General features: G+C 42.6%; 1 protein-coding gene across 1 annotated transcript in view; it reads left to right on the top strand.

Moving 5' to 3' along the window:
* Nucleotides 1-27272, top strand: part of si:ch211-26b3.4 (connector enhancer of kinase suppressor of ras 2) — a 525409-nt gene that overhangs the window by 189036 nt on the left and 309101 nt on the right. The window contains exons 3-4 of the mRNA XM_048604947.1: nt 17183-17385; nt 20036-20123. Coding sequence (XP_048460904.1) covers nt 17183-17385; nt 20036-20123 — 291 coding nt within the window. The remainder of the gene's footprint in view (nt 1-17182; nt 17386-20035; nt 20124-27272) is intronic.

Genomic DNA, 27272 nt, shown 5'->3' with positions numbered 1-27272 from the left:
AGGAAGGCTGATGTTTCGGGCCTAGACCCTTCTTCAGATTTCTGAAGAAGGGTCTAGGCCCGAAACATCAGCCTTCCTGCTCCTCTGATGCTGCTTGGCCTGCTGTGTTCATCCAGCTCTACACCTTGTTATCTCAGATTCTCCAGCATCTGCAGTTCCTACTATCTCTGAAAGAATTTCTTTGAGTTCATTCAATACCAGTTTTAAGAACCTAATAGACTAGCTCATGAAGTATGGGTGGCAGTGTGAAACAAGGAACCTGAAATAGAGTTTCGAACAAGTTTACGTAATTTTATACATATTGAACAAAGGCTTGCTCTGGCATTGACTGAATTCCTGAATGGTGCTCTCTGAATAGGCTTGGATGGACCTGCTGTTATTCATGTATGTGTGACCCTGGCAAAACTCCATTCTGCCACCACATTCCTGCAAAGGGATTCTTTCCAGATGGTGCTATATCAGATTTCAGTTTTTCTTTCTCGAAAATGATCTTGGTGACTGCAGGAATTTCTGATTCTTGCAAAACTGGAGTGCAGTAGGATTGAGATTATGAGTTTACGTTCTACTTCGGCACAGTTGAGATTATAGGGCCGTACCCCGTGTGAATTTTACAAAAAAACTAACATCTATCTTTTAACTCAATTATTATTCCTCAGCCAGCATCACTAAAATTGATGATCAGGTCACCAACACATTGCTGTTTGAGGGATCTTGTATGCAAATTGACTTCCAATCTTACATTGCATTTGCCTCCTTTTCAAAATGACTGCATTGACTGTAAATATACATCGCAATGTCCTCATGAGAAATGCTATATAAAAGCCTGTTACTTCTTCCTTTGAAGCTCTTCACTGAGTGTGAAGGGTTGAGAACAAGGACATACAGGTTTAAGGTAATCAAAAGAAGCAATGTTGACATGAAGAAGAAGTTTTTTCATGTAGGGAGTGGTTAGGAAGTGGGATGAACTGTTTAATAAGAGTGTGTGAGAGACCACCTTAATGGAGGCATTCAAGAGGGAGTCAGTATATGATCTGAAAAGGAGAATGTGCAGGGCTGTGATGAGAAGACCGGGGGCACCAGGCAAATTGCTCCTCTGAAGCTCCAGCAGAAACATGACAGACCAAATGGCTGCCTTCTGCTCTAATTCTGTGCGTCGGTGGGCCTGTCTTCAGATTCTAATGTAGAGGGGCCAACCAACCAGCTGGATCTCATTTTTCGAAACATACCAATCTTGCCCTCTTCCCTGTTCAGTTTAGTTGGCCCTGTGTCCACAGATTGACCCAACCTTCGTGGTTGTTCATTGACATCTGCAGCTGATCACATGTGCTTTGGGTTGTCCAGTTGTGCAGTCCAACATAGGGCCTATAAAGAGTCATACAGCACGGAAGCAGACCCTTCGGTCCAACTAGTCCATGCTAACCATAATCCCAAAGTAAACTCGTCTTGCCTCTGCTTGGCCCATATCCCTCCAAATATTACTTATTCATGTACTTATCCAAATGTCTTTTAAACATTGTAACTGTACCCACGTCCACCACTTCCTCTGGAAACTCATTCAACACAGGAATCACTCTCTGTGTAAAGAAGTTGTCCCTCATGTCTCACCTTAAAATGTGCTCCCTAATCTTGAAATTCCCAACCCTAGGGAAAAGACACCTGCCATTCACCTTATCTATGCCTCTCATGATTTTATAAACCTCATTGAGGTCACCCCTCAATCTCCTACTTCTCAAGTGAAAATAGTCCCAGCCTATCCAGTCTCTCCTTATAACTCAATCGCTGTATTCCCAGCAACATCCTGGTAAATCTTTTCTGAACCCTCTTCAGCTTAATAGTACCCTTCCTATAACGGGGTGACCTGAGATTGGCATATTTGATACATCTGCGGGTAGCAGTAGGTTTAAAAAAATGTGTTGTGGTTAGTCTGTTACAGAGACCACAGGAGATTTCAGGTTTGTGGGTTAAGTGCATACCAAGAGTTACCAGAGAGTGAGAGAGAAAGAAAGACAGACCATCTTAGACCGTCTTATCTGTTTGATACTATGTCCACCTCTGTCCTACCTCCGTCCCACATATACAGAGAAACCATCAACTCTTATCTCCCCGTAATCATTTACACGTAATTGAAAACATTTCATTCTTGTACAAGGAACAAAAAGCTTCCGTCATCATCTTTTATCCAGTCTACAGGAATTTGTTTATACTTGTCTACTTGCAATGTGGGTAGAGGCCCTGTGGTGTACAAGGTTCCTCTCCAGCCATTTCTGCTGATGTGGACCCCAAGGGTGTTCAAAGTTCATGCCTGCTAAAATGGACCTTACAGTGCCAGCTTGTAAAATGTAATCTTAGTCCTTTTGTGTCCCCTTTTTATAAAATCCCACTACAAATGTACTGCATTTCCCAATAAACCCAAACAAAGATGCTGTCTGCACGATTGATGACACCTTTGTTAACATTTTTGCTGGTTCTCACAGATGTGAAATATTTATTTTGCATTTATATTCAATTTCAGCCTAGTGTTGGGTAATGGGCTGGAGCTAAGGGACTATTGAATCTGGAATAGCCCAACACTGAGCCTAATCAACATATGGTCTCAAAGACTGATAATTAATTGCCTTTTGAATAGTGCAGACCCCTGAGCTTCTCAATTAAATGAGCACATAGTTAATGCTTAAGACTTCGGCTGCTAGCTCTGGTTAACACATTGCATACAGTTCTTGAAATCCAGACTTAAGTCACATATCCCTGCAACTGTGAGCAGAGTTTGAATTGAGATTACAATGCTGTTTACTCTTAGAGTAAATACCAAAAAGTTGGAATGTATCCAACATGCAAAGTGTGAATAAGAACAAACAGGACAACGGATTATCAGGGTACACATGTGAAAACTCTGTTATTGGAAATGATATGATTAGTTCCAAATATGGATATCACCTGCAAAGAGCATTGAAGAAATCAATAGGAATGCCGGAGGGAATCTTGTGGATGAAGTCACTATCAGTCCTTAATTTACCATGGCTCTTTGAAAGTGTACCTCATCATAGTCTACTGTCTCATTTAAGAGGGGCAACTGGTGGTGAGTTTAACCCGAGCGCTATCACCATTCCTCAGGCAAGGAGCAAGGTTCCAATGGCAAGGTCTCCATGCTGCCCTGGGCCAATATGGAAATTGGACCTGCAGTGTTGGCGTCACTTTGCATTGTAAACCATCTGAGCAGCCAACTGAGCTAACCAACCTCTCAGTCTCAGCATGAAATTCTTCCTTCCAATTATCCAACCATTCAGGGAGGGCAGGTAGGATGTGTTGTGTGTGTGTGTGTTATGTTGAAGGAAGGATTTCTTATCGGGTACTGATTTGGTGGATACCGGGGTGCATCAGCCAGACTTTTTACTTCTGGGGCTTCAATAGCCAGAGCAAAGGGATGGAGACCCAGGAAGGTTGATCCCCATGTATCTCACTCTGCTGCAGGATTTGAGGGGCTGCAAAGAGCTGAGCTCCCCCGAGGGTAGGAGGAAGAGGAAAAACAAAGCACATATGCATGAAAGTAGTCAAAGAAGTCACCAGCACTGGTGTCCCTTACCTGGAAACAGTGCACTAAGAAGTCAAAAGACAATGTCAGGCCAGTGACATAACACTTTAAGGCATCAAGCCTCATAGTCTGACTTTGCTATCATTCTCCTCCGCAACATCCATTTGACTGTCACCTTCCTGATGTACTCCCTTCTCCCTGTGTAAGTATCTCTTCATGTACCCATCCTCCAATATTCACACATCCTCATCTTATTGCCTTTTCAGAGCCAAGCCCTACAATCAACCTCCACAAATAATGTCCTACTATATTTTCACATGAACAATGATGAACACTCAATTGCCTCATTCATGAGAAATACGCAGTAAATTAAATTCCAACTATCCCAATACCATCATTTTCCAGTACTTGAGCATCAGAGAGTCCCCTTCAGTATCTATTTTTCATCACTTTCCCATCTTGAGAGTTTGATAGCTTCTTCCTTGGTTATTCACACAATTGAGCTTAGTCTGTCTCAGCTTTGAATAACTCTTCAGGGTTCTAACTAAACACTTCTGGTCTGGAACCTTAAAACCAAAAAACCCTTACACTCAGGTAACGTATTTCTATCTTTCCTGAACTAACTCCTTTTCCTAGGAGAAATTGGTTCATGGATTTATCTTCAGTAGGAATTCTGGGAACCAAAAACAAAAGCGTTCCAAACTACATGCTTTTCCTGAAGCAGAAACAAAATTAATTCCTGCTTCCTTTAACTAAAAGTAAAAGTTATACTCTTCAACATATACTCTGTCCACTTATAAATTCTCCCAAAGCAAAAACAAATCTCCATTACCACCCTGGGAACTCTTTCTTACACACTGGTTCAAAAAATAAATCATGGCTACAGAAATACTGGCAAGTTTTTTTTATTCATTCGTGGGACATGGATATCGCTGGCTGGCCAGCATTTATTACCATCCCTTGTTGCCCTTGAGAAGGTGGTGGTGAGCTGCCTTGTTGAATGCTGCAGTCCTCCTACTGTGGGTTGATCCACAACGCCATTAGGGAGAGAATTTCAGGGAGGTGCTAAGAAACAGTGAAGACACAGTGATTTATTTCCAAGTCAGGATGGTGAGTGGCTTGGATGGGAATTTTCAGGTGGTGGTGTTCCCATATATCTGCAGTACCTCTCCTTCTAAGTGGAATTGGACATGGAGTTGGAAGGTCCGATCTTAGGATCTTGGACAAATTTCTTCAGTGTATATTGTAGATCATACACACAGCTGCTAATAAGTGCCAGTGGTGGAAGGAATGAAACTTTGTGGATGTGATGCCAGTCAAAGTCCGTTCTAGAATTGTTAAGTTTGTTGAGTGTTGTTGGAGCTGCACTCATCCAAGCAAGTGCAGAGTATTCTATCATACTCCTAACTTGTGCCTAGATGGTATACAGGCTTTGGGGAATCAGGAGATTACTCACCGCAGTATTCAACACCACTGATCTGCTCTTGTAGACACTGAATTTAAATGACAAGTCTCGTTGAATTTCTGGTCAACGGCAACCCACAGGAAGTTAATGGTGGGGGGCTTTAGTGATGATATCGCTATTGAATGTTAAGGAGTAGTGGTTAGATTTGTCACTGTTTGGAGATGGTCATTGCCTGGCATTTATGTGGCATGAATGTGACTTGCCACTTGTTAGGCCAAGCCTGGATGTTGTCCAGATCTTGCTGCATTTGAACATGAACTGCTTCAGTATTTGAGGAGTCACAAATGGTGCAGAACATTGTACAATCATCAGCGAACACCCCCACCTGTGACCTTACAATGGAGGGAAAATCATTGATGAATTAGCTGAAGATGGTTGGACCTAGGACACTAACCTGAGGAGCTCCTGCAGAGATGTCCTGGAGCTGAGATGACTGACCTCCAACAACCGCAACCATCTTCCCATGTGCAAGGTATGACTCCAACCAGCGCAGAGTTTTCCCCAATACCTATTGATTCCAGTTTTGCTAGATCTCCTTGATGTCACACAGTTGAATGTGGCCATGATGTCAAGGGTTGTCACTCTCAACTCACCTCTGGAATTCAGCTCTTTTGTCCATGTTTGAATCAAGGCTGTAATGAGGTCAGGAACTGAGTGACCCTGGCGGAACCCAAACTGGGGGTCACTGAGCAGGTTATTGCTGAGCAGGTACTGTTTGATAGCACTGTTGATGACACCTTCCATCACTTTACTGATGATCAGCAGTCGACTGATGGGGCAGTAATTGGCCGCGTTGGATTTGTCCTGCTTTTTATGTACAGGATATACCTGGGCAATTTTCCACAATATGTTGCAACTGTAGTGGAGCAGCTTGGCTAGGGGATTGGCAAGTTCTGGAGCTTCAGTAATTTTGCCAGAATGTTTTCAGGACCTATATTCTTTGCAGTATCCTGTGCCTTCAACCATTTCTTGATAATACGTGGAGTGAATTGAATTTTCTGAAGACTGGTATCTGTAACGCTGGAACCACTGGAGGATCCCAAGATGGATCATCCACTTGGCACGTCTGGCTGAAGATTGTTGCGAATGCTTCAGCCTTATCATATGCACTGATTTGTTGGGCTCTTCCATCATTGAAGGTTGGGATATTTGTGGAGTCTCTTCCTCCAGTCAGTTGTTTAATTGTCCACCACCATTCATGACTGTATGTGGCAGGACTGCAAAGCTTAGATCTGATCCATTGGTTGTGGGATCGCTTAGCTCTGTCTATTACTTGCTGCTTATGCTGTTTGGCGTACAAGTAGTCCTGTTTGGTGGCTTCACCAGGTTGATACCTCATCTTCAGGTATGCCTGGTGCTGCTCCTGGCATGCCCTCCTGCACTCTCCATTGAACCAGGGCTGATTCCCTGGCTTGATGGTAATAGTTGAGTGGGGGATGTGCCGGGCCATGAGGTTACAGATTGTACTGGAGTACAATTCTGCTGCTGTTGATGGCCAAAGCACCTCATGGATGCCTAGTCTTGAGTTGCTAGTTCTGTCTGAAGTTTGTCCCATTTAGCACAGTGATAGTACCACACAACACGATGGAGGTTATTGTCAATGAGAATGCGGGACTTTATTTCTACAAAGACTGTGTGCAGTGGTCGCTCTTAACGATACTGTCATGGACAGATGCATCTGCACCCGGCAGATTGGTAAGGATGAAGTGAAGCATGTTTTTCTGTCTTGCTGGGCCCCTCACCACCGATGCAGACCTAGTCAAGCAGCTATGTCCTTTAAGACCCGACCAGTTCAATCTGTAGTACTGTTGCCGAGCCACTCTTGATGGTCAGCATTGAAATCCCCCACCCACAGTACATTTTGTGCCCTTGCCGTCCTCAGTGCTTTCTGCATGTGTTGTTCAACATGGAAGAGTACAGATTTATCAGCCGAGGTACATGATAATGAACTGTGGATTTCCTTTTCCATGTTTAACCTTAAGCCATGAGACTTCATGGTGTCCAGAGTTAATTTTGTGAACTCCCAGGACAGCTTGCTCCCAACTGTATACCACTGTGCCGCCCCCTCTGCTGGGTCTGTCCTGCGGATGGGACAAGACATAGCCAGGGATGGTGTTGGTGGTATCCGGGACATTGTCTGTTAGGTATGATTCCGTGAGTATGACTGTGTCAGGTTGTTGCTTGACTAGTCTGTGAGACAGCTCTCCCAATTTTGGCACTATCCCCCAGATGTTATGAGGAGGACTTTGCACGGTTGACAGGGCTGTTTCTGCTTTTGTCTTTTGTGGTGCCTAGGTCGATTCTGGGTGGTCACCTGGTTTCATTTCTTTGTGGAGACTTTGTAGCGATTGGTACAACTGAGGAGCTTGCTGGGCCATTTCAGAGCGCCATTGAAAGTCAACCACATTGCTATGGGCCTGAAGTCACATGTAGGCCAGACCAGATGAGGATGGCTGATTTCCTTCCCTGAAGAGCATTAGTGAGCCAGAATGTTTTTTCCATCAATTGACATTGGTTTCATGGTCATCAGCAGATTCTTAATTCCAGATTATTTTTTATTGTTAAACCCCGTAACACACACAGACCAAAACCCAGGTGCCACGACTTCAAAATTCAAACTACGAGATAAATGATTTTACATATCTCATTCATTTCACATCACCCTGACTTATCTGTGCCTGCCAAAGTAGCAGTTAACCCTAAATCTCAATATTGATTCCAATTATTTATCCACCCTGGAGGTCAGCTTAACCTGCCTGTAATATTTTGCCTGTTCCTCTCAGCCTTTTTAAGTAATGGTACAATATTTGCCAACCTCCAATCCTCTGGTACTTTACCTGCATTGAGCAGGGATCAGAAAATGATCACCACAGCATTTCTGAAGAGATTTCTGATTTCTGAAGAAGGGTCTAGGCCTGAAACGTCAGCCTTCCTGCTCCTCTGATGCTGCTTGGCCTGCTGTGTTCATCCAGCTCTACACCTTGTATATCTCAGATTCTCCAGCATCTGCAGTTTCTACTATCTCTATCACAGCACCATTTATTTCGTCATTGGCTTCCTTTGAAAAGGCAAGGATACAATTGCTTTTCACTTCTTATCCTGCTTACTCTAATATTTAACAGTCCTCAGCATTGGTTAGAATGTTTGCATCGTTCCTCTTCTTTCTGAGACTAACTATGAGGAACCTTGGCCACATGTTCTGCATCCACTCATAAAATCCAGGAAACAGGAATTTGGACATGCCAGAGTTTACATTGGTTCGACCTCAGGAAATGAGCCTTGAAGCAGTGAAGGCATAGGTCAGTGTTTTTGGTAGTTTTGGGAGGGAGGTAGAGGCAGAAGTAAAAGAAAGGGTTGTTTTGGCAAGTGATTGTGTGTGGAGTTTGATGCTCATTGCAGAGTCAAAATATCCAACATATGCAGTCAGATTCAGAAGAGAGCAGGGCAGACCTGTTTATGGACATATTTAACAGTGGAGAAAAGTTACGGAGACGATCACTTTTATTTTTCGTGATGATGCTTATGTTACTAGGCAGAGAATAATGTGGTCTGATAGTGCATGATGTGGTCTGGTCAGTTTGAATAATGGACAAGTAGCCAGTTCTAGACCAGTCACAATTAAACCTGGATACTTTGGACATGACGTAGTGTCCTAGGTGCCACAGTCTTCAGTTGCTTCATCATTAACATTCTCTTCATCAGAAGGTGAGAAGATTGCACACTGTTCAGCACTATTTGTGACTCCTCAGATACTGAAGCAGTCTGTTTCAATGTGTAGCAAGACCTGGACAACATTCAGGCTTGGGCTGATTAGTGGCAAGGACCTGTGATGTTCAATGGCATTACCATTACTGAATGCCTCCTCATTATTTCTATACTGGGGTTACCATTGTCCAAAAATTTAAACTAGATCAGTCGTATGAATACTTGGAATATTAGAAGTACATAAATGCCAGGCCATGAGTAGCTCCAACCAGACAGAATCTAATTATTTCCCTGTGACACGACCATCACTGAATCCCTCATTAATCCTATTCTGGGATTACCATTGACCAATAACTTAAACCGGATCAGTCATATAAATACTTTGTCCACAAGAACGTGTCAGAGGTTGAGACATCTAGCTTAAGCAACTCAACTCCTGACTTCAAAGCCTGTCCATCGTCTTAAGGCACAGTCAGGAATATGGTGGAATACTCCCCACTTCTTTGGATGGGTGCAAATCCAACAGCACGAAAGAGTCCAATTATATCTAGGAAAAAGCCGTTTGTTTGATTGGTGTACAGTGTCCGACGTGTGTACAAATATACAAACTGCAGTGCAGCAACTCACCAAGACTGCATGGGCAACGCCTTTCAAATTCATGACCTCTCCCACCTAGAAGAAGTAGGGCAGCAAATGCCTTGGGAGCACTATCATTTGCACATTCCCCTCCAAGTCATTCAGCAGCTTGACTTTAATAGTGTTGCTGTTCCCTCACGGTCCCCGAATCAAAATCCTGCAACTCCCTCCCTATAACAGCACCTCCCCCACCTGGACTACAGCAATCCAAGAAGGTGATTCAGCACCACCTTCTTAAAGAGAGCTAGGGGAGAGAAATAAATACTGAACTTGCCAGTGACACCCACATCCCATGAATGAATAAAAATCATGTTGGGATGATACAAGGAGGAGCAAACATGTTGCTGGAAACTGGGGCATTAAAGATTTAGGCAAGATAGTAATGGAGCAGATTGACAGCATCAGTACTGATGTACTTACACCTGTCCAGATTTAGTTTTGTGCATTTTGCCTTATACATTCCTTGCGATATTGAATTCCACATTCATACCACACTCTGAATAATGTCATTTCTCCTAAATCCTTGTTGGATTTGTCAATGACTATCTTGTATTTATGACCATCAGTTCAGATGGGACAGGACGTAGGAAGATCTGGTGAGTTTGGCAGAATGCTTTAGGAATATTGAAAAGGCCACATTTATGTGCGCCAGGAGTTGAGGTATAGAGATTTTATTTATCCTAAAGAGAGCTATGGATGATATGACCAGAGAGGATTTAAGCCATGTAATGGGCAAGGGGACCATCGGATGTGGTACAACACGGTGGAAGAGACTGAAGCAGCCAAACTTACGGGACAGTTAAGCCATAAGCTCCATATATTTGACGTGGAGATATGGCAGAAGGAACTGAGAAGGAGAAGCAGTTTCTCAATGAACCACGTAACAAGAGAATCTTGAAGTAGTAATGCACTTGGCTTCCGAAGAGGAGATGTGGTACATATTGAAGTCATTGGAGATTAAATTGAGAAAGGAAAAGGAAAAGAAAATGTTGGACAGCACAATAATTTGAATTGAAGGGAATGGAATGGATGAGGCAATAGTGCAAAGTGTTTTGACAGATGACAAAGGGAACAATATGCCCGACGAGAGGAGATAAAGGTAATTTAGATGAAAGTTGAAATTCTTGAGCATGAGGAGTATGAGTGAACCTGAAGGTAAGGGTGGAAAGAGGTTTTGGCATGATGTCCTTAAGTGACTGAGAAGGGCTGTGGATAGTAGTGGATTTGAAGTGCTTCAGGACGTTAGTCATGGCGCACAATGACTCCAGCCCACCAGATTGCCTTGATCCTTTGCAATCTGCCTACCAGCGCAACATGTCCACAGCAGATGCCATCTCCCTGGCCCAACACTCATCCCTGGAACATCTGGACGACAAGGATCAGGCTGCTACTTTTCACGACAACTTCCCATTCAGCACCATAATTCTAAACAAACTCATCTCCAAACTCCAAGACCTCTGTCACTGCTCCCACTGTGCAACTGAATCCTCAACTTCCTATAACCGTAGACTGCAATCAGTGAGAATAAGCAACAACACCTTCTCCACAATAATCCTCAACACCGGTGCTCCACAAGGCTGTGTACACAGTCTCCTACTGTACTCCTTATATGCCAAATTCTGCCCCAACTCCATTTACAAGATTGCCGATGACACCACTGTTGTAGGTTGGATCTCCAACAACGACAAGGCAGAATACAGGAAAAAGATTGAGTGGTTAGCAGCATGTTATAAAGACAACAATCTCTCTATCAATGTCAGCAAAATGAAGGAGCTGGTCATTGACTTCAGGAAGCGGACTGGAGGCCATGCCCCGTCTGCATCAATGGTACTGAGGTGAAGCTGGTCAAGAACGACAAGTTCCTGGGAGGGATGATCACCAACAGTCTGTCCTGATCCACCTATGTCAACGTGACAGTCAAGAAAGGACAACAATGTCTCTACTTCCTCAGGAGGCTAAGGAAGTTCAGCATGTCCTCAAAGACTCTCACTAACTTTTAAAGATGCACCATAGAAAGCAGTCTATCTTTTTACATCACGGCGTGGTATGGCAACTGCTGTTCCCAAGACCACAAGAAACTATGGAGAGTCGTGAACACAACCCGCTCCATCATGCAAACCAGCCTTCCATCCAGTGACTCCATCTATACTTCCCACTGCCTCAGAAAAACAACCAGCATAATCAAAGACCCCTCCCACCCCAGTTATACTCTCTTTCACTATCTTCCTTTAGGCAGAAGTTATACAAGCTTGAAAACACGTATAAACAGATTCAAGAACAGTTTCTTCCCCGCAGTTATCGGACTTTTGAACAGACCTCTCAAATGTTAACAACAACAGCAACAACAACAAAATCAAAACTGCTGGAAAAGCTGAGCAAGTCTGGCAGCGTCTGTGAAGGAAAAAACAGAGTTAACGTTTCGGGTCCGGTGACCCTTCCTCAGAGAATGTTAATTCTGATCTCCCTCTCTGCACCTTCTCCACAGCTGTAACACTGTATTCTGCACTCTGTTCTGCTACCCTGATGTGCTTTGTATGGTACGATCTGCCTGTATAACACACAAAACAACACATTTCACTGTATCTTGGTACATATGGCAACAATAAATCAAATCAAATTTGAAGGAGTTGCAGGAGGGAAAAGTTTTCACGGAGAACAAATGAGCTAGAGGCATAAGGAGTTGAAATGATAAAAAGCCTGGGGAGAGAATCACACTACCACTGTGCATTTCTGGGTGGAATATTATAACTGAATGAGGTGATCCTGGGGAATGGGAACTGGTCATTACTTGCATTGAGCACTTTAAAATATTCAGGTTGCAAAATCAAAGCAATTTATTACAATCAGTATTAAGTATCAGTATAACATAATTTTATTATCTTATTATAGTTATTGCCAGACTAGCTATTCCCATTACCAATGACCATTTTACGATATGTCTACACTTCCAGTTCTTGACTATTGAAACAAGTAGAGGCAGATTCTCAGTCTGTAATTGAAATGTGAAGTATTCAGGCACAATTAAGTGGCAGACTCCTCAGTTCATCGTTTTAACATATTTTCAACTGAGGCAACATTATGCCTGCAGATTCTTTCTAGTTCAATGTTAACACATCTGTGCAGCTTCTAACGATGTCACTGTTTCTAATGTGTGCTTGGGACATCTTCAGTTGGCGCAGAGCTGCCCAAATCACAGACCGTGGACAGCTATGTTTTGGAAACATAAGAACATAAGAACTAGGAGCAGGAGTAGGCCGTCTGGCCCTTCGAGCCTGCTCTGCAATTCAATAAGATCATGGCTGATCTTTTCGTGGACTCAGATCCACTTACCCGCGTTCTGACCATATCCCTTAATTCCTTTATTGTTCAAAAAAATATCTACCTTATCTTTAAAATTGTTTACTGAAATAGCGTCAACTACTTCACTGGGCAAGGAATTCCATAGATTAACAACCCTCTCGGTGAAGAAGTTCCTTCTCAATTCAGTCCTAAATCTGCTCCCTCTAATCTTGAGGCTATGCCCTCTTGTCCTAGCTTCACCTGCCAGTGGAAACATCCTCTCTACTTCTATCTTATCTATTCCCTTCATAATTTTATATGTTTCTATAAGATCCCCCCTCAATCTTCTGAATTCCAATGAATATAATCCCAATCTACACAGTCTCTCCTCATAAGCCAACCCCCTCAACTCCGGAATCAACCTAGTGAACCTCCTTTGCACACCCTCCAGTGCCAGTACGTCCTTTCTCAAGTAAGGAGACCAAAACTGCACACAGTACTCCAGGTTTGGCCTCACCAGCACCTTGTACAGCTGCAACATAATCTCTCTGCTTTTAATCTCAATCCCTTTAGCAATGAAGGACAAAATTCCATTTGCCTTCCTAATTACTTGTTGTACCTGCAGACCTACCTTCTGTGATTCATGCACAAAGACACCCAGATCCCTCTGCATAGCAGCATGCTGCAACTTTTTACCATTCAAGTAATAATCCTTTGTACTATTACTCCTACCAAAATGTATGATTTCACATTTATTTACATTGTATTCCATCTGCCAGACCTTTGTCCACTCACTCATTTTATATATGTTCCTCTGCAAAGTTTCACAGTCCTCTGCCACTCATCTTAGTGTCATCTGTAAACTTTGACACCCTACACGTGGTCCCCAACGCCAAATGATCTATATAAATTGTAAATAATTGCGGTCCCAACACCAATCCCTGAGGCACCCCACTAGTCACTCCACTAGTCACTGACTGCCAGCTAGAATAGCACTCATTTATCCCCACTCTTTGCTTCCTGTTAGCCAACCAATCCTCTATCCATGCTAATACTTTACCCTTAATGCCATGCATCCTTAGGTTTGTGAAGATTGGGCAGTGGAGTTCACTTTGAATCTACAGGCTAAATCTCACTGTGGGATTTGGAACCCTGACATCAGGCTGAAAAATGCGTTCTGCGCACATATTTACAAACTGAGGGTCCAGTTAGCTCAAGTGGCTGGAGGGCTGATTTGTGATGCAGAGTGATGCTAACAGTGTGGGTTCAGTTCTCACATTGGCAGAAGTTACCACGCCTTCTCCCCTTGCCTGAGACTCCCAAGTTAAACCGCCACTAGTCGTCTCTCTCTAATGAGAGAGCACCCTATGGCCTGGTAAGACTATGGTAACATAATGTTTTACTCACTAACAGCTCAGTGACTTTTAATGCAACAGAGGACAGGAGGGGCTGCCCTTGACATCAAGGCATCATTTGACAGAGTGTAGCATCAAGGAGCCTGAGCAGAACTGGAGTCAATGGAAATTGAAAGAGAACTCTCCACTGATTGGACTCCTACCTAGCACAACTGAAGACGGCTCTTGGTAAATTATCTCAGTCCCAGAACATCACAGCAGGACTTCCTCACGTTGTGTCCAAAACATCAGCCAGCTGCTTTATCAATAATTTACCTTCCATTGTAATGTCCAAAATGAAAATGTTTTCTGAGGGTTGCACAATGTTCATTGCAATTCATGATGCTGATGCAATCCATGTCCAAAAGCAGCAAGACCTGGGCAATATCCAAGCTTCTGCTGATAAGTGACAAATAACATTAATGCCACATAAATGCAAGGCATTGGCCATCTCCAGCAATCTAAACATTGCCCCCTTGACATTCAGTGGCATTACCATCACTGAATCCCTCATAATCAATACCTTGCGGTTACAATTAAAACTGAACTGGACTAGTCATATAAATACAACTGACTCCCCAAAGTCTGTCTGCTATCTACAAGGCACAAGTCAGGAGTGTGATGGATATTCCTGACTTACCTGGATAAGTGCAGCTCCAACCACACTGAAGAAGCTCAGTATCATTAGGACAAAGCAGCTCTCTAGATTGACACCTCATCCAGCACCTTTAAACATGAACTGCCTCCACCATTGATGCACAGTGGCATAGTGTTTACCAGTGTGCAGTAAACTCCCAAGACTCCTTCCACTGCACCTGATAAACCCGTGACTTCTGCCACCTGGAAGCTCAAGGGCAGTAGATACATGTGAACACTGCCACTGGCAAGTTCCCCTCCAAGCCACTCACCATCCTGACTTCACTGTTGATGGGTCAAAATCCTGGAATCCTCTCCCTGATGGCCTTGTACCTGCAGCACATGGATTGCAGCTGTTCAAGAAGGCAGCTCACCACCACCTTCTCAAGGACAACTAGGCATTGGCAAGAAATACTGACCTACCCAGAGATGCCCACATCCTGTGAGCAAATCTTAAAAAGGTTGTTGCAGGTAGGGACTTTTGGAATGATAGTCTTACTCTGTGAATCATGGATCCTGCAGCTCTGGCAGCCCCCAGAACCTGACAGGAAGTTGGCCTCGAAAAGGTGACAGCTGATCAATGTTGCAGCCTACTTCCTACCTGCAACTGGGAAGCATCCTTGGTGGAGAGATAGTTACGAGGGACTGTACCAACACAGCCTTGCACTATTTTAGCTTGGAGCCTGGAGCTGCAGAAGGACTGCTTTTGCTGCTGTTTGACTTGACTGGTGAATAGGTCCTCTCAGTCAACACCTGGCTGAACTGCTGTTATACAAGTCAATGGAGACTTCAAATGTAGGACCTAATTACCACTGCAGTGTAGTCCACAAAGAGAAGAAAAGAAATAACTGTGCTCATACTCTCATCATGGATGGCCTGTGTACAGTAGTGTTATTTGACAGTACACTACTGGCATTTCAGCAACATGGTAATTACCATTGGTCTGCACTGTATTATTAAATTGGTCTGTAATGGAATGCTACAGTTTGATTGCATACCAATTAAGTTAATTATTATAGGGCAAATCAAATTGAAAAGCCAGCCAGCAAAGTATTCTGCAAAATAAATAGCTTCTAAGTGAATGTACTGTGTCTGGTAATAATTCAAATTGATTTACCTGCTATCACCAGACTCCATGTAGTGTTTGCTTTGGTCATTGATGCAGTGGAGACAGAACGGAGGAAGCAAAGATCCCATTGGAAGAGGCAGGTTCTCCTTGCTATGCAACAACGACGTCGGTGCAACCATCCCTTTCCCTGATTGTAATTGATTGTGTTTTGAAAGCAACTACAGTCCCCGACCCTTATACTGGAAGCTACTGGACGTATCCTGGGAAAGACTGATACTGCACTACACATTCAGAAAGCAGTTGGGATTGTTTACTGCATCAACTAACTGGGAACTCAAGTGAATTTGTGAGGACTATTTTAATTCTGTCAAAGTGAGTGAGTCTGTCATGTTTGGGACATTGGATTTAAGCTCTAATTTAGAAAAAAAGTGGACTAACAATTATCACAGTCAAAACTCCTCTTATGCAAAATGGCCTACATATTTTATAATTTTTATTGCATGATGTCACCTGAAATTCCCTTGCTCTTAGCTTTTACTAAGCAAGCCAGAAGATCCATTTCATTTTTAAAATGTCAAGCTGATTAAAATTCAGGAGGTGATTTGAACTTTGGGATTGGTGAGGCAAGCATCAAGTATACTTCTGCTTGCTGATGTGAGGCATTTTTACCCTCCAGGCCTGACTCCTGCTTGAAGACTGTATCGATTACATCAGCTTGGAGGCTGAGTTTCAGGGAAACGCAGCAGGAAGCCACAGGCAGAGACCCATAGAAGCAGCCCCTAACAAGGGAGATGAAGAGGATTTAGAATCCTTGTTGATCACTGAGAGTGCATGTTATATTGCTAGTCACCCATTTACCAAGACAGGAGTCAGTCTGTCTTTCACAACTATTTATTTGCATTTTATTGTCAAATACAAACTCGAATCTGCTCTCTCCTGTCCCTGACCAACTCCCCTTTACGGAGGAAGACCAGCCCTTAAATATATGCTCCAAAGAGCATCTGTTCTCTCTGGTGTGTGTCCAGCTTCATTCTCAAAGGACCATCATTTGTAACATTGTTAGGGCTCACTTATTTAAGAGAATGGCAGAACGTAGGTTTGGGAGAATTAAACCAAAAGTAAGACAAATATCTAACATGAGCAAGCTTAAAACTTGATGCCACGTTCTTACATTCTTCAGTAGGTCATGAGTCAATATCCCATTCCGAACTTTTGGACAGATAATCAAGGTGGATACTTCAGTGCAGTTGAGGGAATACTGCATGGGATGTCACATTGGGTTGGATTGCGACCTAAAAAGTAGTTCATTGGTTCTAATTGAAAGCATTGGGGCATCCTGCCAAGGTCATTGTAAATGGAGGTTCTCCCTTTCCTTCGTTCTTTCTGAGCCTAATTCCCTTACAGACTAACATTGGCGGTAAGCCCTGTGATGCACTAGCTGTTAAGACTGATGTTTTTAACTCTTACAGAACTACGGATTAGAGACTGAGAACCTCAGAACACTTTCCCACAAGCTGAATGCTTCAGCCAAAAACTTACAGAATTTCATAACGGGCAGGCGGAGGAGCGGCCATTACGATGGCAGGGCTTCCAGAAGGTTGCCGAATGACTTCCTTACCTCGGTGGTTGACCTCATCGGTGCTGCCAAGAACTTATTGGCCTGGCTAGACAGGTAACCTGCTGATGCATTACTGATTTAACAATAATCATTGAAAGTCGTTTCTTCTCACGGAATGCTGAGTCATGGTTGCCATTGCCCCCGCCACCTCATTCCTTCCAAACTCCTGAAACGTCTTGTTGCTTTCCAAATCCGTGGTCATTTTTTCCCCACGTTTTATCCCTCCAATGAGGCTTTTGTCACTGCCACAATACTGAACCAACGATTGTCCAGCTGCAAATTATACACCAGCTAACTGTGACTGTGGTAAGCTGTACTTTCCCATCCTTCTGACCTTATCTCCAGTCCTTACCATGGTTTAAAACACTGTTCCCCTCTAATGCTTCTCCTCTGTTGCCCTGCTGTTTGGGACTGCCTGTCCTTGGGTGTTCCATTCATATCCATCCAGTCAAAGGCAAGGAATCTCTTCCTGCCGTAATGCTGTCACCTCACATTTTTCCCAAAAACCTCTCCTTCTCTCCCTCTGATTTCTCCTCCCCGTGCTGCCCCTTGGCAACATTATCCCATAACATCAATTCCACATGTACACCAAGCCCCAACTCAACACAAGCTGTTTTGACTCAGTCACAATGTTTGACTTGTCAACCACTTGCCCAACTTTAGTTACAGGGTGAGCAAAATCACTATCTGGTTTAAAATCTTCTCTACTTCCCTAGTTATTTGGTTGGCCCCAGCATGAATCAGGTGGAGACAGTTCAATCGGTACTGTACGCATTTTGCCCAGTATTGGTGCCCCAGTGTCCGACAAACACTCCTGCCGTGCCTGCCTTTGAGCCACGCATTTATCTTTCATGTCTGACTTAGTCTGCCGTAGTTTGTATGTGGCTGAGGTAATAATGCAGAGATCTTTGAAATTCTGCTTCGTAATGTGGTGCCTAGACCCTCATACTAACTATGTAGAACCTTCTTCTTTGCCTTGCCTATGTTGTTGGTACCAACATGGGCCACAAAGACTGGGTGGTTTTTCTCCAGCTTTGAGCAGATATCCTCAAGCCTGGTACTGGGCAGGCAATGTAGGGTTCTTGCTTAAACACTCCTTTCTGTGGACAATGGTATCAATCCCCCTCAGTATACTGTCCCTTACTACCGGTACATTCTTTCTTATTTTCGCTGTTAAATTACTTTTGGTGCCATGTCCAATAATTTATCCTACCTGCAACCATTCCTCTCATCCAGCCACAGTGAAAGAACCTCAAATCTGCTGGATCATTGCAAAGGCTGAGGGTCCTGCCTCTGTGTTTTGATTTGGGTGACCCATCCATTTTCACAATGGGGCCTTGGAGTCAGGAGAGAGACAGCAGAGCTACATCTTGCCATACCCTTTTCAGATCTCTGTACTTACCCAAGCCCTGGTCTTGCACATCCCTAATATCTATTACATCACCACTGATGGCCGTATTTTCATCTGTCCAAGCGTGAAGCTCTGGAACACGACCTGTCTCTCCACCTTTCCCTCTCTCTGTTAACACGCTACTTCAAACATGCATTTTGGACCAAGTGTGTGTGGTCAGTATCAAACTTAGTGTTTTGGGATTATGTTAAAGTTGCTATATAAGTGGAACTTTTGTTGCTGTACCTGTAATTATGGAGGGTGCATGATAACTGGATGTTTTGCAAATTGGGACGGTAGTTTGCAGTCATGTTGCTCATGGGATAATTTGGAGTTCGTGCTTTTTTTTTGCAATTTTTGCAACTCATGTAGGGACCAGGGTCATTAAGTCTGCAGACAATACGAAACTTGCTACCGTGTTAACTAGTGTTGAGGGTAGTTGTAGACTTCAGTATCTTATAGATTGGATACCAAAATAGGATGTAGCATGGTGTATGGAGGTTGGTGTGGATACATGTGAAGTGGTGCACTTTGGAAGGACTAATATAGAAAGACAGTGCACTATAAATAATATGATTTTGACTAGTGTAGATGAACAGAAATCTTTGTGTCTGTTTGCACAACTCCTTAAAGGTGGCAGAACAAGTTGAGAGGATGGTTGTTGAGGCTTGTGGGTTACTTGGGTTTGTAAACAGAGCATTGGTATATAAAAGCAAAGAGGTTGTGTTTGAAGTGCATGATCTGACCTCTGGAAAATTGTAGGCACTTCTCCAAAGGAAAGATAGAAATGTCTTGGAAAGTGTACAGAGGAAGTACAGCAGGATCTGACCAGACAAAGGGAACTTTAATTAAGCTTCCTTTTTGAGAGTAGGCCATCAATGAGAAGAGCTGAACTTGAAATTATTGGCAGGAGTTCAAGTGGGAAAAAGAGACCAAAATGTTTTTACTGAAGAGTCATGGGATCTGGACTGGGAAAGATGGTAAAAGCTGATTCGCTAAATAACAAAAAACAATTGTACAGGTACCTGAGCATGAGAAGCATGTAGGATTATGGGTAAAAACTGGGATGTGGACAAAGCATGACTGCACTTTTGAAAAGCCAGCTCAGGTGAGATGGACCCAAATGGCTTCTTCCTATGCTGTAAGGTTCTATGATTCTATTAATTGTGAAGTTACTTGTGATTTATTTGCATAAGGTGTGCTATATCATTTTGTGTTAGCAGTTCTTGCTGGTAAGGATCCTTTATTTTGTAACATGAAATCAGGACCAGCCACTGTAGTTTTAGAATGAATTGTTCTTCATTCTGTTTTTAGGTCTCCATTCGTTAGTGTGACGGAATACTCACTTCTGAAAAATAACATTGTTCAGCTGTGTCTGGAATTAACAACAATCGTGCAACAGGTAAGGTATTAAAGCCTCACCGGGTAGTTATATCACCACAAAAAGATTGAGGTAGGTTGGTCTGACCCATGATCAACCTGATTGGAATATTCCTGCATTTACGTTAATTTAACAATTGTGTTGATTTGCATCAGAAATATGTTGATGGTTTTTATAAATGAGACAACAGCACAAATTGAAGTATGCAAACTCCCTGACATTTTTGATTGAACAAGACATCAAGCAATGCATAACATAGGACACAGATCAGTTAATGTTGGATAGAATCTCATGCATGGTTCTCTAGAACTCTGCTTCCTAAAGCATGTGAATCTGAATGTTTTAAATCTTGAGCTTGTGTTCTTAGAGCTTACGAACTGGCAAGAGTTGGGTAAATGCAAGCTGACACCACAGATGATATATACATAATTTTATATCCATGCCTCTTCGTCAGTTATTTTGATTGTTAAAATATTGTGATGTTACTCTTGCACTCAGCCATAAGTAATTCGTAATCCAGCCAGAAATATTTCTTTAAGACAGATGCATTAATTCTGCTGGAATTGGAAAGGGTTGTGCGTTAATAGAGAAGTGTGGCAGCTTTCAGAGGAATTTACTTTTATTTGCATGTTTTCCACTCTCAGTGATAGAATCCTGCTTTAGAAAATGAATATGTTTTAAAATGCAGTAGGTGTCTCGGTGTTTTGTGCTGTGTCCTATTCTAACTCAGTCCTTTCCAGACTTCAAATCTATGGAATACCTTTGAGAGATTTTAACTCATTCAAAACCTGTCCACTTTCAGGGAGATAAAATTGGACCTTTGTTTATTCCAGTTTGCTGCAGGCAGCAGCTTTTATGTGCAGGCCTGTGCTTCCTGTGAACTAAAGTTCAGGGATCCTAAATTTGGAGAAAATGAAATAAACTATCTACAGGATTTATTGCAAGAATGAACTATGTGCAGAAACAGGTAAATGTTGCAGAGAAACATTAGCAAGGCTTGACTTTTATCAGTGCATTGAAATATTGGCTGCCAGTCTTTTCTCATAATCTCCCTTTGCTTCTCTAATATGCTTTCTGTATCATTCCTCTGAAATTTCTGTATTTTTCTTGGCTCTCAATTGTATTTTCTACTCGACACCTGTCATAGTACAAGTTTTCTTCTTCATCTTAATTTATATCTCCTTTTCCATTCAGCGTTACTGGATCTGTGGTTGCTACTTTGTCTGTTAAGGGAGTACACCTTGACTATGCCCCAACCATTTCTTTTTGAAGAGGGCCCATTGTTCAACTAACTTTCTCTCTTGCCAAAATTTTATTCTAGCCAATCTGGTCCAGCTCTGTCCTTGCCACACGAAGTTGGCTACCACCCGGTTAAATTATTCTTACCCTGGATTGCTTTTTGTCCTTTTGGGTTGCAATGATCACTGTTCACAGAAATGTTCTCCCGCTGACAATTGATCTGTTTGGCTCCCTTCATTACCAAGGACCCCAGGTTCAACAGTGCATCGTTTCTTGTTGAACTTGACAAGTCATGTTGTTAAAAATTTTTCTAAACACAATCTAGGAATATATGCCCCTCTCCACCCTTGACGCTACCAATATCACAGTCTATGTTTGGATGTTAAATAACTTCATTGTAACTACTGAATGATGTTGGTATCTTGCTGTAATTTTCCTGCCAATTTGTTTCTGAACATTCTTCCCATTAGCTGTGGTCTGTAGATGACACTGAGCAATGTAATTGTATCCATTTTGTCCCTATACTTTAGGCTACTTGGCTCTGTCCTTGAACCTTCTGGGATAACCTCTTTCTACTGCACTGCATTGCCCTCCTTAACCAATACTACCAGCCTTCCCCTTTTTCTACTTTCCCTGAACACCATGTGCCCAGCAATATTTAATACCCAGTCTTGCATTTCCTTGTGCCAAGTTTGAAATTGCCACAATACCACATTTCCACTTGACAATCAGTGCCTGCAATTCTCCAATCTTATTAACTATACTCCATGCACTCACATTAATGCTCAGTAAGCCTCAGTTAGATTTTGTTACTTTCTTGTTTATTCTGACTTCACTGGTTGACTTCCCATACTCTATGATAATATCCTCTGTCTGTCCGAGTATTTTGTGCACCGTGACATTCCTCTCTGGTACTTTCTCTTGGTTCCCACCAGTTAGTTTAAGTCCCTCCCAGTGGCACCAGCAAAGAGCTCCGTAAGGAACTCAGTCCTAGCTCTGTTCATGTGCAACCCGTTCATATTAAACAGGTACCATTTTCTGCAAAACCAGTGTCCCAGGAATCTAAAACCTTCCCTCTCCACCATCTCCCCAGCCAGACATTCATCTGCCTTACCCTTTTTGTTTTTGTATTCATTTGTACGTACCACTGAGGGTAATCTGGGGAGAACTGTATCTGAGGTTCTGCTTTCTAATTTGCTACCTAATTTCTGATTGCAGGACCGCTCTGCTCTTCCTCCCTAAGTCTTTGGCACAAGAACCACAGCCTCTAGCTGTCCCACTGCTTCCCGAAGAATATCCTATATCCACTTAGTGGCATCCTGATCTTAGCACCGGGAAGGCAACGAGCCATTCTGAAGCCATGAATGTGGCCCCTCTGTTCCCTTAACAAACAAGTCACCTTGTGCTTCAGCAGATGTAGAAGCACAGAATGGCTACAGCGTAGAAGGAGGCCAATTGGGCTCCTCCTGCTTGTGTTAGCTCTCTAGGTGAGCAACTCAGCTCAAACTATGGCTCTGTCAATCTTTTCTCTTCAGGTAATGATGCAGTTCTGTCTTGAAAGCCTTGATGGAACCTACCTCCAGCACACTCTTAGGCAGGATGTTCTAGATCCTAACCGCTCACTGTATTTAAAAAAAAGTCTTCGCTGCCGTTGATTCTTTTGCCTTAAGTTGGTACCTGTCTGTTTCTGATCCGTCTGTTAAAGGGGAGGGCTGTTGCTGAGGACCCTTCTGATAAAGGGCAGTGCTGTTATACAGGTCCCAGCCCTGACGTCTTACACTCTCTGGTTGAATTCCTAATATGCTTCACAAAAGATGACCCATTATCCTCCTGTCTGTACCCAGCAATAATCTCAGCGAGTTCAGCTTGGATGATGCTTTTCCTCTCATTCATTGTCCATCCTGTCACTTTCGCTTTCAATAGAGCTGAGGCTAAACACAGAAATCTGAAACTCCGAGTTAAAGTCAATGAATTCAGTTCAGTAGTGATTGCAAATTCAGACCCACTCAGTTATGTCCAGGTTTGCCATTGCTCGGAAGCCTTCTTCAGATCAATTTCAAGGTCCATGGCTTCATCACACAGTACAAACGTGAACCTTTTGATTTTGCCTTTTAACCGTGTTTCTGAATGAGTTCTGTCAGTAATTTTGTCAAACGATAGACAGTTTTTTTTTAAAAAAAAGACCCATTTTCGGAAGGGTTGAGAATGTCACAATACGTTTTGGACAGTCTGGCTGTCAATATGAAAGCTATTCCCCTTGTCAGGCAGCTAGACTATTACTTATTTGGAGGATATCATAATTTCCACTTAGTTTTATGTTATGAGAAGATAAATTCATGTTGTCTTTCCGAGTAACAGGAAGCCAAGACCTTCAATGTCATCTCTCCGCCTGGATTGACTGCATGGTTGTAAAAATGGTACCAGAGAGAAATAAAAAAAATTTAATGAAGTTATCAGCCCTTAAGGATGTCATGAATGTTGCAACATGCTTTAAGGTCTGCAGTCAAGGAACTGTAGAAATGTATAAGCGAGTGCTGAGAGTGAGTATCCATAAAATAACACTGGCCAGTTTGTCCCAACTTCAACTTAAATCATCTAAACTTACCCTTCACTTTGAAATATTGGAAACATTCAAAAGCTTTACTTGTTTTAAAATATCCTAACCATTGGACATGGACATGATTGTGAAGCGGGCAGTATTTTATAAGTCACACATTAAAATTCACTGCCTGAAGCAAGTAAGGTCACCATAATCCCAGCGGGCTGCTGTCTCATTTGAGGGATGATTAGTGGTGAGTTTAACCAGTGGGTCACCACAGCTCAGGCGACAGGCGATGTTGAGAAGGTAAGACCGTCATGATAACCTCCTCCAACACCGGTATTGAACCTTAGCTATTGGACTTTACTGTACATCGCAAACCAGCCATTCAGCCAACTGAGCTAACCGACTGAACTGACTATCCGGCAGTGTTTGTAATGGTGGTCAAATCAAAACCTCCTGTTAATGCTTACATCCCCAACTAATTTCTAGTCCATGGGTATCTGGCGGTTTCCAGTAGAGACTCCAGTCTCCATTATCCAGCTGCCATAGATTGCATTGTATAAGTTGACCTCATGTGTAAGACAGCCCCATTTTGTTAGGCACCAAAGTGGATGTTTAGGCCAATACTTGATGACTCAAACCTCCCTGTTTGTTCACTAATAACTGCACGTTTAGGGCCACGTTATTTTTGGCATTGACCTCAGGTTTTCTGTGGAGATAGTTGGTGCATGGGATTATTGAGGTCGTACGGGCTGTAGAGCCAAGAAGATGTGCAGTAGTTGACTAAACACCTGCACAGAGCAGACTGCGCTTAGTGACTGACAAGCAGAAATTCTTCACATTTCAAAATGGCAACCGCATACCTGAATGCAGATAGTTCATAACGTATACTGAGCCAATAGGCTGATCCACTCATTTTAGAGAGGAGTTTTCAAAGTTGCAGAGATCGACTTATATTCTGAGATGTGGTAATTTCGTATGTTTTCTATATTGACACTGAAAATGCAAATAAAATTGCCCAATATCAGGAATGGCGGCATGGTGGCTCAGTGGTTAGCACTGCTGACTCACAGCGCCAGGGACCCAAGTTCGATTCCACCCTTGGGTGACCGTCTGTGCGGAGTTTACATATTCTCCCCATGTCTGTGTGGGTTTACTCCAGGTGCTCCAGTTTCCTCCCACGATCCAAAGATGTGCAGGTTAGGTGGATTGGCCATGATAACCTGCCCAGTCAATTCAGGGTTGTGTAGGTTAGTTGGATTAGCCATGGGAAATGGAACTGAGGTTGAGAGGATGAAGAACATCAAGTTCCTAGGAGTGATGATAACTTCCCACCTGTCCTGGACTTCCCACATAGATGCAACAGTTAAGAAGGCACAACAACGCCTCTTCTTCCTCAGGCAGTTCAGGAAATTTAGCATGTCCACAAGGCCCCTCACCAACTTCTACAGATGCACCACTGAAAGCATACTGTCTGGGTGCAATTACTCTGTGCAGGGCAGTAAGAAACTACAGAAGGTGGTGTACACAGCCCAGACCATCACGGAAGCGAACCTTCCATCCATGGACTCTATTTACATGGCTCGCTGCTGCGGAAAGGCGGCTAACGTCATCGAAGAACCATCGCACCCTGCTAACGACCTCCTACCCCATCTTCTGTTAGGCAGAAGATGCAGAAGCCTGAACACATGCACAAGCAGTTTCAGGAACAGCTTCTTTCCAGCTATTATCAGCCTGTTGAATGGACTCTAGTCTTAAGTAATGTAACCTACAATGTAACTTGTATGCCTGTAAGCCTTTTTGATCTGTGCACCTTTTGCTTGCTGTGATCTATCTGTACCGCTCATAAACAAAGCTTTTCTCTGTATTTCGGCACATGTGACAATAAAATCGATCAATCAAATGCGGGGTTACAAGGATAGGGTAATGGAGTGAATCTGAATGGGATACTCTTTGGAAGTCAGTATGGATTTGTTGGGCCGAATGGCCAGTTTCCCCACTGGAGGGGGATTCTGTTCTATTCTAACCCCTTCATTAAAGAAACACTAGCTCAAAAGAATTAAAATAAATATGAAGAAAGAAGGTTTACATCACATTAAAAATGTTTGATTTCTTACTCACCTCCGAACGCAGCCTCTTTTGTTATCCACATTTTTATCATTCTCATTCTATCCTACCTTCATTAATTTTATTTTTGCATATCTATTTTATATTTTGGAATTGTCTGTTTCCTGTCAGTTCCCAACCTTCCATTTGGAGATATGAAGAATTTTTTACAAGTAGATTTTCATTGGCTGGAAATTAAGGGCGATTTAAAGGTTTTTTTTAAAATGTGCTTTTGCACCTTAAACTCAGATAAGCTATCACAACTGGTTGTATCAGATAAATCCCACAGCTTGACAGCTTGTGGAGCAGTTATCTTGCTGACAGTGCTTAGAATGTTAATTAATGTATATTGCCGAGAGTTATCTAACATTTTGTGCTGTACCTTTTGTCCGACCAAAGTAACTGACTACTGTATTAAAAATGTCATGATTTGAAATTTGAAATAAAATTGAAGGATACGTCATCTGCGCTCAAGCATGAGTGTGACTGAGCCATGAGTCATGTGTTTTTAGCTTTGTGACTTACCGTAAATTCAGGATATTAAAATTGGCATGTATTGAGCTCTGAATGAAATTCAGATCTGCTTTCAGCTCTGTCCAACAGATCATCTTGAAAGGGCAGCACTGTCTGATATACTGTACTGCTCCAGTTTCATTTAGGGACATTGTGTAATTGCCAGACTTGTCTGGGACAAAAGAGGGAACGTCCTCATTCATGTTTAGCTTTCTGCATACTGCCAAAAGATCACTGATGTTCACACATTCTTGCCATCTGGCACCTACATCATTGGTATATCTTTCTGCTTCAGGCAGCTGAATTTTGATGGCAGGAAACACTGAGCCGTTGATGTAACATAAATCAGAACCTATGGTAATTCTGGCATTAAGTTGGTGGGGGGAAACTGTTTGCACATTCAAAACTTGAAAACTAGCTTTCTTTGAACAATGTTGGGGATTAATTATTGACTTCCCTTGTGAGTGAAAACTTCAGAATGTGCTTGTCTGGTTTTCTTAAACAATTATCAGTTATCTCCTTTAAACCAATTAAATACTTTAAAATGTGCGTGGACGGTGAAGCTGATCACACATGGAGCTCTTTCTTTCTCTGTGTTAGACATATTGAGAGATTAGGATACTTAGATTGAATGAAGGCAGTCTCTTAATATTCCAAAAAAAAATTATTCATCTCTTTCTTGGCAGAAATTGCTCAGTTTATAAAAATTTTGCGATAAATTTAACCAAACATTTGTCTGCAGAAATTTGCAACCAATTAAAAAAGTTTTA

This window comes from Rhincodon typus, chromosome 14 (genome assembly GCF_021869965.1).
Source record: "Rhincodon typus isolate 14 chromosome 14, sRhiTyp1.1, whole genome shotgun sequence".
Classification (NCBI taxonomy): Eukaryota; Metazoa; Chordata; class Chondrichthyes; order Orectolobiformes; family Rhincodontidae; genus Rhincodon; species Rhincodon typus.
This window is presented reverse-complemented; position numbering and strand designations above follow the sequence as displayed.